Raw genomic sequence first — 13,063 nt, 5'->3', positions numbered from 1 at the left:
AAATATTCTAGGCCAGGTGTGGCGGCTCACACCTGTAATCCCAGCACTTTGGGAGGCAGAGGCGGGCGGATCACGAGGTCAGGAGATCGAGACCATCCTGGCTAACACAGTGAAACCTCGTCTCTACTAAAAATACAAAAAATTAGCCAGGCGTGGTGGGGGGTGCCTGTAGTCCCAGCTACTCGGGAGGCTGAGGCAGGAGAATGGCATGAACTCAGGAGGTGGAGCTTGCAGTGAGCCGAGATCGCACCACTGCACTCCAGCCTGGGCGACAGAGCAAGACTCCGTCTCACACACACACACAAAATTATCAGAGCTGAAAGAAATCTCAAAAGATCATCTCCTATGACATTAACATTTTATAGATGAAACAGGCCAAAAGTTATACTTTCTTAAGGCCAGTTCAGGATGTAAAAGTTATGCTAGAGGCTGGGTGCAGTGGCTCATGCCTGTAATCCCAGCACTTTGGGAGGCCAAGGTGGGTGGATCACCTGAGGTCAGGAGTTCGAGACCAGCCTGGCCAACATGGTGAAACCCTGTGTCTACTAAAAATACAAAAATTAGCCGGGCGTGGTGGCGCATGCCTGTAATCCCAGCTACTCGGGAGGCTGAGGTGGGAGAATTGCTTGAACCCAAGAGTCGGAGGTTGCAGTGAGCCGAGATCGCACCACTGCACTTCGGCCTGAGGCGAAAAAGTGAGACCTTGTCTCAAAAAAAGAAAAAGCTAGGCTAGAATCCCTATCTCTTAACTTCCACAACAACACTTTCCATTATACCATGTGCATAATGTGGGTAAACATGCTTTAATAACAACTTGAAGACCAGGCACAGTGACTCATGCCTGTGATCCTAGCACTTTGGGAGGCCGAAATGGGAGGATCATTTGAGCCCAGAAGTTTGAGACCAGCCCTGGCAACACAGTGACACCTTGTCGCTACAAAAAAAATTTTTTTTTTTTTTTGAGACGGAGTCTCGGCTCACTGCAATCTCTGCCTCCCAGGTTCAAGCAACTCTCCTGCCTCAGCCTCCTGAGTAATTGGGATTACAGGTGCCTGCCACCACAACCCGCTAATTTTTTGTATTTTTAGTAGAGACAGGGGTTCACCATGTTAGCCAGGCTGGTCTCGAACTCCCGACCTTGTGATTCGCCTGCCTCGGCCTCACAAAGTGCTGGGATTACAGGCGTGAGCCACCACATCCGGCCCCCCAAAATTTTGTAAAATTAGCTGGGCATGGTGGCACGTGCCTGTAGTCCCAGCTACTTGGGATGTTAAGGTGGGAGGATCACTTGAGCCCAGGAGGCTGAGGCTGCAGTGAGCCATGATCACGCCACTGTACTCTGGCCTGGGCGACAGAACAAGACCCTGTCTCAAAAAATAAATTAATAAATAAATAGAATAACAACTTGTAAAATTTCACATAGGAAGTAAAGTGTGATAAGGAAAACAGGTACCATTTTATAGTTACTCTTAACTACTTTAGAATATTGAGAACATTTTAGTACTATGGTTTATTAAAATATTTAAAGAAACTTACAGAAGATTTTACTTAGCAGAGATAATACAAGAAAAATATTACTGCCCACATGGAGACCATCTTCTAGTGGAGGTGACAGTTAATATTATTAACGTCTCTGATTTTTTTTTCCTAGTATTTAAATCTAGCAGCATACTGATGCACTGAAGACCAAACTACATTTTGAAGACTGTGTGGAAAAACACTGTAAACTGGCAAGAACTATGTGAATGTTCATTTTTTTTTTTTTTGAATACTAGATAAGCAGGTTAACAGTTTGGACATATAAGAAAAATATAAAAATTAAATCTATTTGTGTAAAAAAGCACAACTACAACTACTTGCAACTATCTGGATAAATCTCACAAATATAATGCTGATGAAAGAAACCAAATACGCATACACACAAAATCCTGTATCATTAGATTTATATAAAGTTCAAAGGCATGCTAGCTTTGTCTATGATGTTAGTAGTCTAGTGGTCTTGAGGGAGAGGAGAGTGGATAAAGATGGTGGAGTGCCTGGAGGGATTTTAGGGCCACAGGTAACAATTTATTTCTTGACCTGGGTGGTGATTATGGAAGTGTATTCGCTCTGTGGTAATCTAATCCACTGAGCTGTATACTTATGCTATAAATACTTTTCCACATGTAAGTTATTCAATAAACAATGTTAAACAATAATACAACATGTTAAGATACATGTGTAACTGATTTTTTGTGGAAAATAATCTAGATATTTTAATAACACAAATGTTGTCCATGACTATGATGCAGTTCCTCCCAAAAGCTTTCTCAGGATATATCATGAGATAGAACATCTACATATTATACAATGCTTTTTTTTTTTTTTTGAGATGGAGTTTGCTTTTGTTGCCCAAGCTGGAGTGGAATGGCGCAATCTCAGCTCACCGCAACCTCCGCCTCCTGGGCTCAAGTGATTCTCCTGCCTCAGCCTCCCGAGTAGCAGGGATTACAGTCATGTGCCACAATGCACAGCTCATCTTTTGTATTTTTAGTAGAGACGGGGTTTCTCCATGTTGATCAGGCTGGTCTCAAACTCCTGACCTCAGGTGACCCGCCCACCTCGGCCTCCCAAAGTGCTGAGATTACAGGTGTGAGCCACTGCGCCTTTTTAACAATGCATCCTTTTTAAGTCTTGAAAGTCAGGTCACATCTGAGGTAAAATATTCAGTTCTTGTCTAGGCATACTGACAAACTGGCATGAGACCACAGAAAGACAACTAAAATAGTAACTATCCTGGGGGCCAGGGGAAGCAGATACAACATTAAGTTCCTATATATTTGAAAGGCTGTCTCATAAAAAAAAAAAATTGAGTTTTGTTAAATCAAGTATGTAAAAATTAGAAAAAGCAGATTTCAGTTAGACATAAGGAAAAAATTGTATTAGCTAGAACTGCCAAAGTGATAGACCAGACATTTCAATTTTCTTTTTCTTTTCTTTTTTTGAGATGGGATCTCACTCTGTCACCCAGGCTGGAGTGCAGTGGCATGATCTCTCGGCTCACAGCAAACTCCACCTCCCAGGCTCAAGAAATCCTCCCACTTCAGTCTCCCAAGTAGCTGGGACCACAGGCACACGCCATCACGCCCAACTAATTTTTTGTATTTCTGGTAGAGACTGGGTTTCGCCATGTTGCCCAGCCTGGTCTTGAACTCCTGAGCTCAAGTGATCCATCTGCCTTGGCCTCCCAAAGTGCTGGGATTACAGGCATGAGCCACCACACCTAGCCTCAACTTTCTTTTTTTTTTTTTTTTTTTTTTTTTTTTTTTTTTTTTTTTTCTTTTTTTTTTTTTATTATACTTTAGGTTTTAGGGTACATGTGCACAATGTGCAGGTTTGTTACATATGTATCCATGTGCCATGTTGATTTCCTGCACCCATTAGCTCGTCATTTAGCATTAGGTATATCTCCTAATGCTGTCCCCGCCCCCCCCACCCCCCACCCCACAACAATACCCGGAATGTGATGTTCCCCTTCCTGTGTCCATAAGTTCTCATTGTTCAATTCCCACCTATGAGTGAGAACATGCGGTGTTTGGTTTTTTGTCCTTGCGATAGTTTACTGAGAATGATGTTTTCCAGTTTCATCCATGTCCCTAACAAAGGACACGAACTCATCATTTTTTATGGCTGCATAGTATTCCATGGTGTATATGTGCCACATTTTCTTAATCCAGTCTATTGTTGTTGGACATTTGGGTTGGTTCCAAGACTTTGCTATTGTGAATAGTGCCGCAATAAACATACGTGTGCATGTGTCTTTATAGCAGCATGATTTATACTCCTTTGGGTATATACCCAGTAATGGGATGGCTGGGTCAAATGGTATTTCTAGTTCTAGATCCCTGAGGAATCACCACACTGACTTCCACAATGGTTGAACTAGTTTACAGTCCCACCAACAGTGGAAAAGTGTTCCTATTTCTCCACATCCTCTCCAGCACCTGTTGTTTCCTGATTTTTTAATGATGGCCATTCTAACTGGTGTGAGATGGTATCTCACTGTGGTTTTGATTTGCATTTCTCTGATGGCCAGTGATGATGAGCATTTCTTCATGTGTTTTCTGGCTGCATAAATGTCTTCTTTTGAGAAGTGTCTGTTCATGTCCTTTGCCCACTTTTTGATGGGGTTGTTTGTTTTTTTCTTGTAAATTTGTTTGAGTTCATTGTAGATTCTGGATATTAGCCCTTTGTCAGATGAGTAGGTTGCAAAAATTTTCTCCCATTCTGTAGGTTGCCTGTTCACTCTGATGGTAGTTTCTTTTGCTGTGCAGAAGCTCTTTAGTTTAATGAGATCCCATTTGTCAATTTTGGCTTTTGTTGCCATTGCTTTTGGTGTTTTAGACATGAAGTCCTTGCCCACGCCTATGGCCTGAATGGTATTGCCTAGGTTTTCTTGTAGGATTTTAATGGTTTTAGGTCTAACATGTAAGTCTTTAATCCATCTTGAATTAATTTTTGTATAAGGTGTAAGGAAGGGATCCAGTTTCAGCTTTCTACATGTGGCTAGCCAGTTTTCCCAGCACCATTTATTAAATAGGGAATCCTTTCCCCATTTCTTGTTTTTGTCAGGTTTGTCAAAGATCAAATAGTTGTAGATATGCGGCATCATTTCTGAGGGCTCTGTTCTGTTCCATTGATCTATATCTCTGTTGTGGTACCAGTACCATGCTGTTTTGGTTACTGTAGCCTTGTAGTATAGTTTGAAGTCAGGTAGCGTGATGCCTCCAGCTTTGTTCTTTTGGCTTAGGATTGACTTGGCAATGCGGGCTCTTTTTTGGTTCCATATGAACTTTAAAGTAGTTTTTTCCAATTCTGTGAAGAAAGTCATTGGTAGCTTGATGGGGATGGCATTGAATCTATAAATTACTTTGGGCAGTATGGCCATTTTCACGATATTGATTCTTCCAACCCATGAGCATGGAATGTTCTTCCATTTGTTTGTATCCTCTTTGATTTCATTGAGCAGTGGTTTGTAGTTCTCCTTGAAGAGGTCCTTCACATCCCTTGTAAGTTGGATTCCTAGGTATTTTATTCTCTTTGAAGCAATTGTGAATGGGAGTTCACTCATGATTTGGCTCTCTGTTTGTCTGTGATTGGTGTACAGGAATGCTTGTGATTTTTGTACATTGATTTTGTATCCTGAGACTTTGCTGAAGTTGCTAATCAGCTTAAGGAGATTTACAACACAACCTACCAGAATCTCTGGGACACATTCAAAGCAGTGTGTAGAGGGAAATTTATAGCACTAAATGCCCACAAGAGAAAACAGGAAAGATCCAAAATTGACACCCTAACATCACAATTAAAAGAACTAGAAAAGCAAGAGCAAACACATTCAAAAGCTAGCAGAAGGCTAGAAATAACTAAAATCAGAGCAGAACTGAAGGAAATAGAGACACAAAAAAACCCTTCAAAAAATTAATGAATCCAGGAGCTGGTTTTTTGAGAAGATCAACAAAATTGATGGACCGCTAGCAAGACTAATAAAGAAGAAAAGAGAGAAGAATCAAATAGATGCAATAAAAAATGAAAAAGGGGATATCACCACCGATCCCACAGAAATACAATCTACCGTCAGAGAATACTACAAACACCTCTATGCAAATAAACTAGAAAATCTAGAAGAAATGGATAAATTCCTCGACAAATACACCCTCCCAAGACTAAATCAGGAAGAAGTCGAATCTCTGAATAGACCAATAACAGGTTCTGAAATTGTGGCAATAATCAATAGCTTACCAACCAAAAAGAGTCCAGGACCTGATGGATTCACAGCTGAATTCTACCAGAGGTACAAGGAGGAACTGGTACCATTCCTTCTGAAACTATTCCAATCGATAGAAAAAGAGGGAATCCTCCCTAACACATTTTATGAAGCCAGCATCATCCTGATACCAAAGCCAGGCAGAGACACAACCAAAAAGGAGAATTTTAGACCAATATCCTTGATGAACATTGATGCAAAAATCCTCAATAAAATACTGGCAACCCGAATCCAGCAGCACATCAAAAAGCTTATACACCATGATCAAGTGGGCTTCATCCCTGGGATGCAAGGCTGGTTCAACATACGCAAATCAATAAATGTAATCCAGCATATAAATAGAACCAAAGACAGAAACCACATGATTATCTCAATAGATGCAGAAAAGGCTTTTGACAAAATTCAACAACCCTTCATGCTAAAAACTCTCAATAAATTAGGTATTGATGGGACATATCTCAAAATAATAAGAGCTATATACGACAAACCCACAGCCAATATCATACTGAATGGGCAAAAACTGGAAGCATTCCCTCTGAAAACTGGCACAAGACAGGGATGCCCTCTCTCACCGCTCCTATTCAACATAGTGCTGGAAGTTCTGGCCAGAGCAATCAGGCAGGAGAAGGAAATAAAGGGTATTCAATTAGGAAAAGAGGAAGTCAAACTGTCCCTGTTTGCAGATGACATGATTGTATATCTAGAAAATCCCATTGTCTCAGCCCAAAATCTCCTTAAGCTGATTAGCAGCCTCAACTTTCTTAAAAGTAAACTTGCTTCAAGATATTCAGGCAGTATCAGAATGGGAGGTTAAGATCATGAATGCTATGTTGTTTCTGGAAACATGAAGATGAAACAGAGTACTCTTGAAACAAGTATGGATAAAAGAGAATGGTTGCTGTAGGCCAGGTGTGGCGGCTTCTGCCTATAATCCAGCACTTTGGGAGGTAGATGCGGGCGGATCACGAGGTCAGGAGATCGAGACCATCCTGGCCAACATGGTGAAACCCCGTCTCTACTAAAATACAAAAATTAGCCGGGTGTAGTGGCAGGTGCCTGTAGTCCCAGCTACTCGGCAGGGTAAGGCAGGGGTATCGTTTGAACCCGGGAGGCGGAGGCTGCAGTGAACCGAGATTGCACCACTGCACTCCAGCCTGGCGACAGAGCAAGACTCCATATCAAAAAAAAAAAAAAAAGAGAGAGAGAATGGTTGCTATAATATTTTTAATGAAAAGCCACACTCATTGGAGCTCAAATCCTAGTTTCCCACTTCCTGGTTATGAGATCTTGAGCAGATCACTGAACTCTGTAATTCCCTAATTAATAAAATAGAGGTATGAGAATATCTATACCTCGTATGATTACTCCACAAATATTTATTCAGTACCTACTCACGGCCAACTACTGAAAATCGAAGTGAAGAACACATGGTGATAGTCTCTGCCCGCATGAAGACCATCTTCTAGTGGAGGTGACAGTGATATCAGATACAATTAAAATAATCCCATCAATGAATATGAATTTCAACTCCAATGAGTATGAAAATGAGGTGCAAGTGGCGCTAGGAGAATAATAAGGGGGAATAGTTTGGAGGGTCAGGGAAGGTTGTAACATTTCAACTGGTATATGAAGAATAAGTACAAATTAACCAGGAGAAGATAGTGTTCCTGAGAAAGGAAACTCCATGAAGAGGAATCCCATGAGGAAAAAGCATAACAATATTTGAAGAACTATCTAAAGAAGAGGGAGTCTTAGCAAACAGACTTCAAAAACTATGGGTCCAACACCAAGGCTATCTCTATCATAGTGACGGAGGCTACTTTAGTCCAATGCCTTAACAACTATGGTCAACATGTCAAGTTTGCCTTTAACTCACTACTCATTATGCAACCTTACAAATAAGTTTCCCATACATGTCTATAGGTACAGGGAGAGAACATGCTGTTCATAGTAGCTAGACAATTCTGATCTCACGTCTGTTCCAAAGACATAGATCTGCTCTTGGTATACTGATAAAATCAAGTTTCTCTCTCTGCAAAACTGTAGACAGCAAAGTTACCCTTTGAGCCTCTCTTGGAAAGAGGCTATCTGGATATCATGTGGTGATGACCTCTGGATTAACCTCTGGATTTTTTTTTTTTTTTTTTTTTTGAGACAGAGTCTCACTCAGTTGCCCGGGCTGGAGTGCAGTGGTGCCATCTCGGCTCACTGCAACCTCTTTCTCCTGGGTTCGAGCAATTCTCGTGTCTCAGCCTCCTGAACAGCTGGGATTACAGGCGCGTGTCACCAAGTCTGGCTAATTTTTGTATTTTTAGTCGAGACGGGGTTTTGTGATGTTGGCCAGGCTGGTTTTGAACCCCCGACCTCAGGTGATCTGCCAGCCTCGGCCTCCCAAAGTGCTGGGATTACAGGTGTGAGCCACTGCACCTGGCCTCACCTCTGGATTTCAGTGCAACAAATGCCAACACTTCAAACTTTTACAGGTAACATGTTCTTTCATCAGAGATTCACATTTCAGTTTAAGTATGTTTGCCAAAACACTTTTAACCATAAAAGTTTGTTTTGTTTTGTTTTTGAGACGTGGTCTTGGTCTGACCTCAACCTCCTCGACTCCAGTGATCCTCCCACCTCAGCCTCCTGATTCGCTGGAACCACAGGTATTCGCTGGCATGTCCAGCTAAATTTTTTATTTTTTGTAGAGATGGGGGTCTCACTATGTTGCCCAGGGTGGTATCAAACTCCTGGCCTCAAGCAATCCTCCTGCCTCAGTCTCCAAAAGTACTGGGATTACAGGAGTTAGCCACCATGCCCCCTTTGTTTTGTTTCTTTGAGACAGGGTCTCACACTGTCACTCAGGCTGGAGTGCAGTGGCATGATCACAGTTCACTGCAGCCTCAACCTCTCAGGCTCAAGAGATCCTCTCACCTCGGCTTCCCGAGTAGCTAGGACTACAGGTGCGTGCCACCACACCTGGCTAAATTTTTTATTTTTTGTAGAGAGGGGGTTTCACCATGTTGCCCAGGCTGGTCTCCAACTTCTGGGCTCAGGTGATCTTCCTGCCTTGGCCTCCCAAAATGCTAGGATTACAGGCATGGGCCACTGTGCCCGGCCAATCATAAAGGTTTTGATAAAGGCAAGCAGAGACTAAGGTATCACTGGAGGAGGAGGGGGCAACCAAGAGAAAGGGAGAGACAGAGAAAGACAAAGCAGTGTAAGGTTTGACAGAAACTACTTCACAGTTTTGCAATGCACCAGTTATATTTACACACTAGTTCTGCACACCAGACAAAATTACTCTCTTTAAGCACTGTAGTTATGCTTGCCCTACCCCAAAACTAGACTGAGCATTTCTTTGAATAATACTATAGGGTCAGTGGAGGGTGAATGGAAGAAGAAAACTAAATTATAAACAATCAAAAGAAAACAGGGAAAATCTACTGGCCAGGTGTGGTGGCTCACACTTGTAATTCCAGCACTTTGAGAGTCCGAGGCAGGAGGATTGCTTAAGCCCAGGAATTTGAAAGTAGCCTGGCAACATAGCGAGACCGTGTCTCTATTGCCAAAAAAACAAAAAAAAAAACAAAAAAAAAAACAAACAGGGAAAATCTTGTGTCAGATTTTAGATCAGAATCAGAAGGCCAGAAATACTCAGTTTATGCCATCAGATCTGCGTTCCTATCTGGTGGCTCCTTGAGATAAAATCCACTTTACTTGAAGCTTAAGTGGAAAGTGATAGTATTTGTTAATGGGTTGAACTGTGTTCTCCAAAAACGTGTTGAAGTCCTATCCCTAGTACCTATAAATGTGACCTTATTTGGACATAGAATTGTTGCTGATGACAAACTTAAATTGAGATCATTAGGGTGGGCCCTAATCCACAGGGGAAATTTGGACACAGTGACAGATACAGGGAGAATGCCACATGACGATAAAGACAGATAGGAGGGATGCATCTACAAGCCAAGGAATACAAAAGATTGCCAGCAAGCCACCAGAAGCTAGGAGAGAGGCGGGCAACATACATTTTCCCTCACAGCCGTCAGGAGGAAGCAACCCTGCCAACATTTTGACTGATCTTGGACTTCTACCTTCCACAACTGTGAGACAATAAATTGCTGATGTTTAAGCCAGCCAGTTTACGGTATCTTATTATATGGCCCCAGTAAACTAATACAGTATTTGACAACACAAATGTATACAACTTTCTACTCTGAAGATTGATATTCATATGTAAATAATAGATACAAAACTCCTAGAAAAATATTTTCATGAAATATTATTACCATTTATAGTTAACGCAGTAACATTTAGACAGTAACTTAAAATATGACAATATTGGAAACAGCACTCACGTATTTTGAAGTTAAACTTGCAGCACTTATATTAAAGAAGGTTGCATTCGATTCTGCAGCTACTGCTTTAGCCTTTAAAAATCACAAGAGCAAATATTAAATTAGTTCAATATATTACATTTAAAAGATAACCATATTTACCGATTTAAGTACTAGAAAAGATTCTCTAAAAATGTAAGCTACGAGGTCGGGTGTGGTGGCTCATGCCTGTAATCCCAGCACTTTGGGAGGCCGAGGCAGGTGCATCACTCGAGGCCAAGAGTTTGAGACCAGCCTGGCCAACATGGTGAAACCCTGTCTCTAATAAAAATACAAAAATTAGTCAGGCGTGGTGGCGCATGCCTGTAATCCCAGCTACTCAGGAAGCTGACGTGGCAGAATTGCTTGAACCCAGGAGGAAGAGATGATAGTGAGCCAAGATCACATCACTGCACTCCAGCTTGGGTGACAGAGTAAGACTCTGTCTAAAAAAAAAAAATCAATAAAAAATAAAAATAAAAATGTAAGGTATAACAAAATTCCCAATACATGGCAATCAATGTGTTCCTTTCTCAGTAATAAGGACAGGTTATAGGAAGAGCTGTGCTTCTTTCTACTCTCCTCCTGAGAATGAGTAGAGATTTTAAAAAAAAGAGAGACAGTGTTATTCTCCTCTCTTCTTAGATATACAAAGATAACTGCTTTGAGAAAGACTAACATCTAAGGAAAAGTCACTCTTTCCCTCTTTTTTCCATTCAGGAGGACTATGCAGAGGAAAGAGGTATGCCAGAGCCTGATAAAAACTTCTGGCAAAAGAATTCTTAAAAAAAAAAAAAAAAAAGCTATAACATGCTGATTACTTAAAGTTATTATGATAGTAGAAGCAAAAATCAGGGGTTAGAAAGATACTCAATATAGTAAGGTAAGCTCTTCCAAGGTAAAAATTTAATTTACAAAAAATAATGACAATCATACTGTCAAATTTAATCAACCAAAAACACACTATTGAAGATAACGTACATGGTTTTCCATCTACTTCTACATTGAAAAGTAGCTGAAAAACTTAAAAGTGTATCAGCCAGGTGCAGTGGCTCACGCCTGTAATCCCATCACTTTGGGAGGCCCAGGTAGGAGGATTGCTTGAGGCCAGGAGTTCGAGACCAGCCTGGCCAACATAGCAAAATCCCATCTCTGCCAAAAATAAAAAACTTAGACACGTGTGGTGGCGTGTGCCTGTAATCCCAGCTACTTGGGAGGCTGAGGCATGAAAACCGCTTGAACCCAGGAAGCGGAGGTGGCGGTGAGCCGAGATCACTCAAAAAAAACAAAACAAACAAAAAAAACAAAAGTGTGTAATAGCAAAAAGCAAGTTATAAAGAACAGACTCAGGGATAAGATAAAGTTTCTTTTTTTCATATTATCCCAAATATCTCAACAGAAAACTCAAATTTGAAGAGAACCCTTACCAGCATTGTCTTCCCATTCCCAGGTGGACCAAAGAGTAACAGTCCTCTGGCAGGAGCTCTAAGCCCTGTGAACAACTAAAAAATACATACTTTAGTTTACAACTATGATTCTAGAGACATTTTAAGTACTCTTTGTCATCTAAAAAGCATCCTTTTTTCAGTATCATCTTCCCAAACAGAGCTGCCCACAGCTCTAAAGGAAACACATAATCATAAATTAGTGTAATAATTAAAAACAGCCGGGTGTGGTGGCTCACACCTGTAATCTCAGACTTCAGGGGGCCAAGACGGGAGGATTACGTGAGCCCAAGAGTTCAAGACCAGCCTGGGCAACATACGGAAACTCTGCTTCTACAAAAAATAAAAAAAAAATAAAAAAATTAGCTGCGTGTGCTGGATCGCCTGAGCTCCCAGCTATTCAGGAGGCTGAGGTGGGAGGATCACTTGAGCTTGGGAGGCCAAGGGTGCAGTGAGCTTTGATCACACCACTGTACTCCAGCCTGGCTGACAAAGTGAGACCCTGTCTCAAGAAAAAAAAAAAAAAAAAAAAAAGAAATAAAACCAACTCCTTGGTGGTAAAAACGAAAGCAGACTGCTTAAACAAGACATATCGAACACAGGCATGTTTCTCTACTTAGAAACCCACCAAAATAATACTAAATGAATAAAAAAGATATGAATCTTCCAAACAAAAATAGAAAAGGAGATTAACACAATGAATTCCCACAAAATGGAGAACTGATAAAGTGTGGTAAATCATTTAGCAGAGCTTAAAATCTAAATGCCTACTTGTGAAGGGATACCTAGATACAAGAAGCACGCTGACGCGAACAAAAATCCTGGGAAGGTTCAGGAATTGGATGTATCAGGCACCACAGAAAGCAGTAGTAAGGCAGGCAGTCAAAAACAGAGGAACTGGAGGGGCACGGTGGCTCACACCTGTAATCCCAGCACTTTGGGAGGCCAAGGCGGGCAGATCACGAGGTCAGGAGATTGAGACCATCCTGGCTAACATGGTGAAATCCCGTCTCTACTAAAAATACAAAAAAATTAGCCGGGCGTGATGGCGGGTGCCTGTAGTCCTAGCTACTTGGGAGGCTGAGGCAGGAAAATGGCGTGAACCCAGGAGGCAGAGCTTGTATTGAGCCAAGATTGCGCCATTGCATTCCAGCCTGGGCGACACAGCGAGACTCCGTCTCAAATAAATAAATAAATAAATAAACAAACACAGGAACTGATTGAAAGTTGGTATGAGGAACTCCCCACCAAAGGCAGTCAAGCAGGTACCAACCACCACCAAAGCAGGAGGCAGGAGTTTCACTCTCTAAAGAAATAAGTCAGAGTATCCAAACTCAGGGACACTACGCATGGCAGGAGTCAAGGGTGGAGCCCCAGACTGAAAACATCTCACCTACACTTTAATAATAGTGAAAGTGTATGTACTTTTATTATTTATTAGC

At 41.5% G+C, this 13,063-nt stretch overlaps 1 protein-coding gene across 6 annotated transcripts in view; it reads right to left on the bottom strand.

Moving 5' to 3' along the window:
- SPAST (spastin) overlaps nt 1-13,063 on the bottom strand; it is an 89,275-nt gene that overhangs the window by 20,905 nt on the left and 55,307 nt on the right. For all 6 annotated transcript variants that reach the window (XM_032172628.2, XM_032172630.2, XM_032172629.2 and 3 more), the window contains 2 exons: nt 11,604-11,678; nt 10,159-10,230 (listed from right to left, as the gene is read on the bottom strand). In XM_032172628.2, the coding sequence (XP_032028519.1) occupies nt 10,159-10,230; nt 11,604-11,678 (147 nt within the window). The remainder of the gene's footprint in view (nt 1-10,158; nt 10,231-11,603; nt 11,679-13,063) is intronic.

The sequence above is a fragment of the Hylobates moloch genome, unplaced genomic scaffold, assembly GCF_009828535.3.
Source record: "Hylobates moloch isolate HMO894 unplaced genomic scaffold, HMol_V3 SCAFFOLD_13, whole genome shotgun sequence".
NCBI classification, from domain to species: Eukaryota; Metazoa; Chordata; class Mammalia; order Primates; family Hylobatidae; genus Hylobates; species Hylobates moloch.
This window is presented reverse-complemented; position numbering and strand designations above follow the sequence as displayed.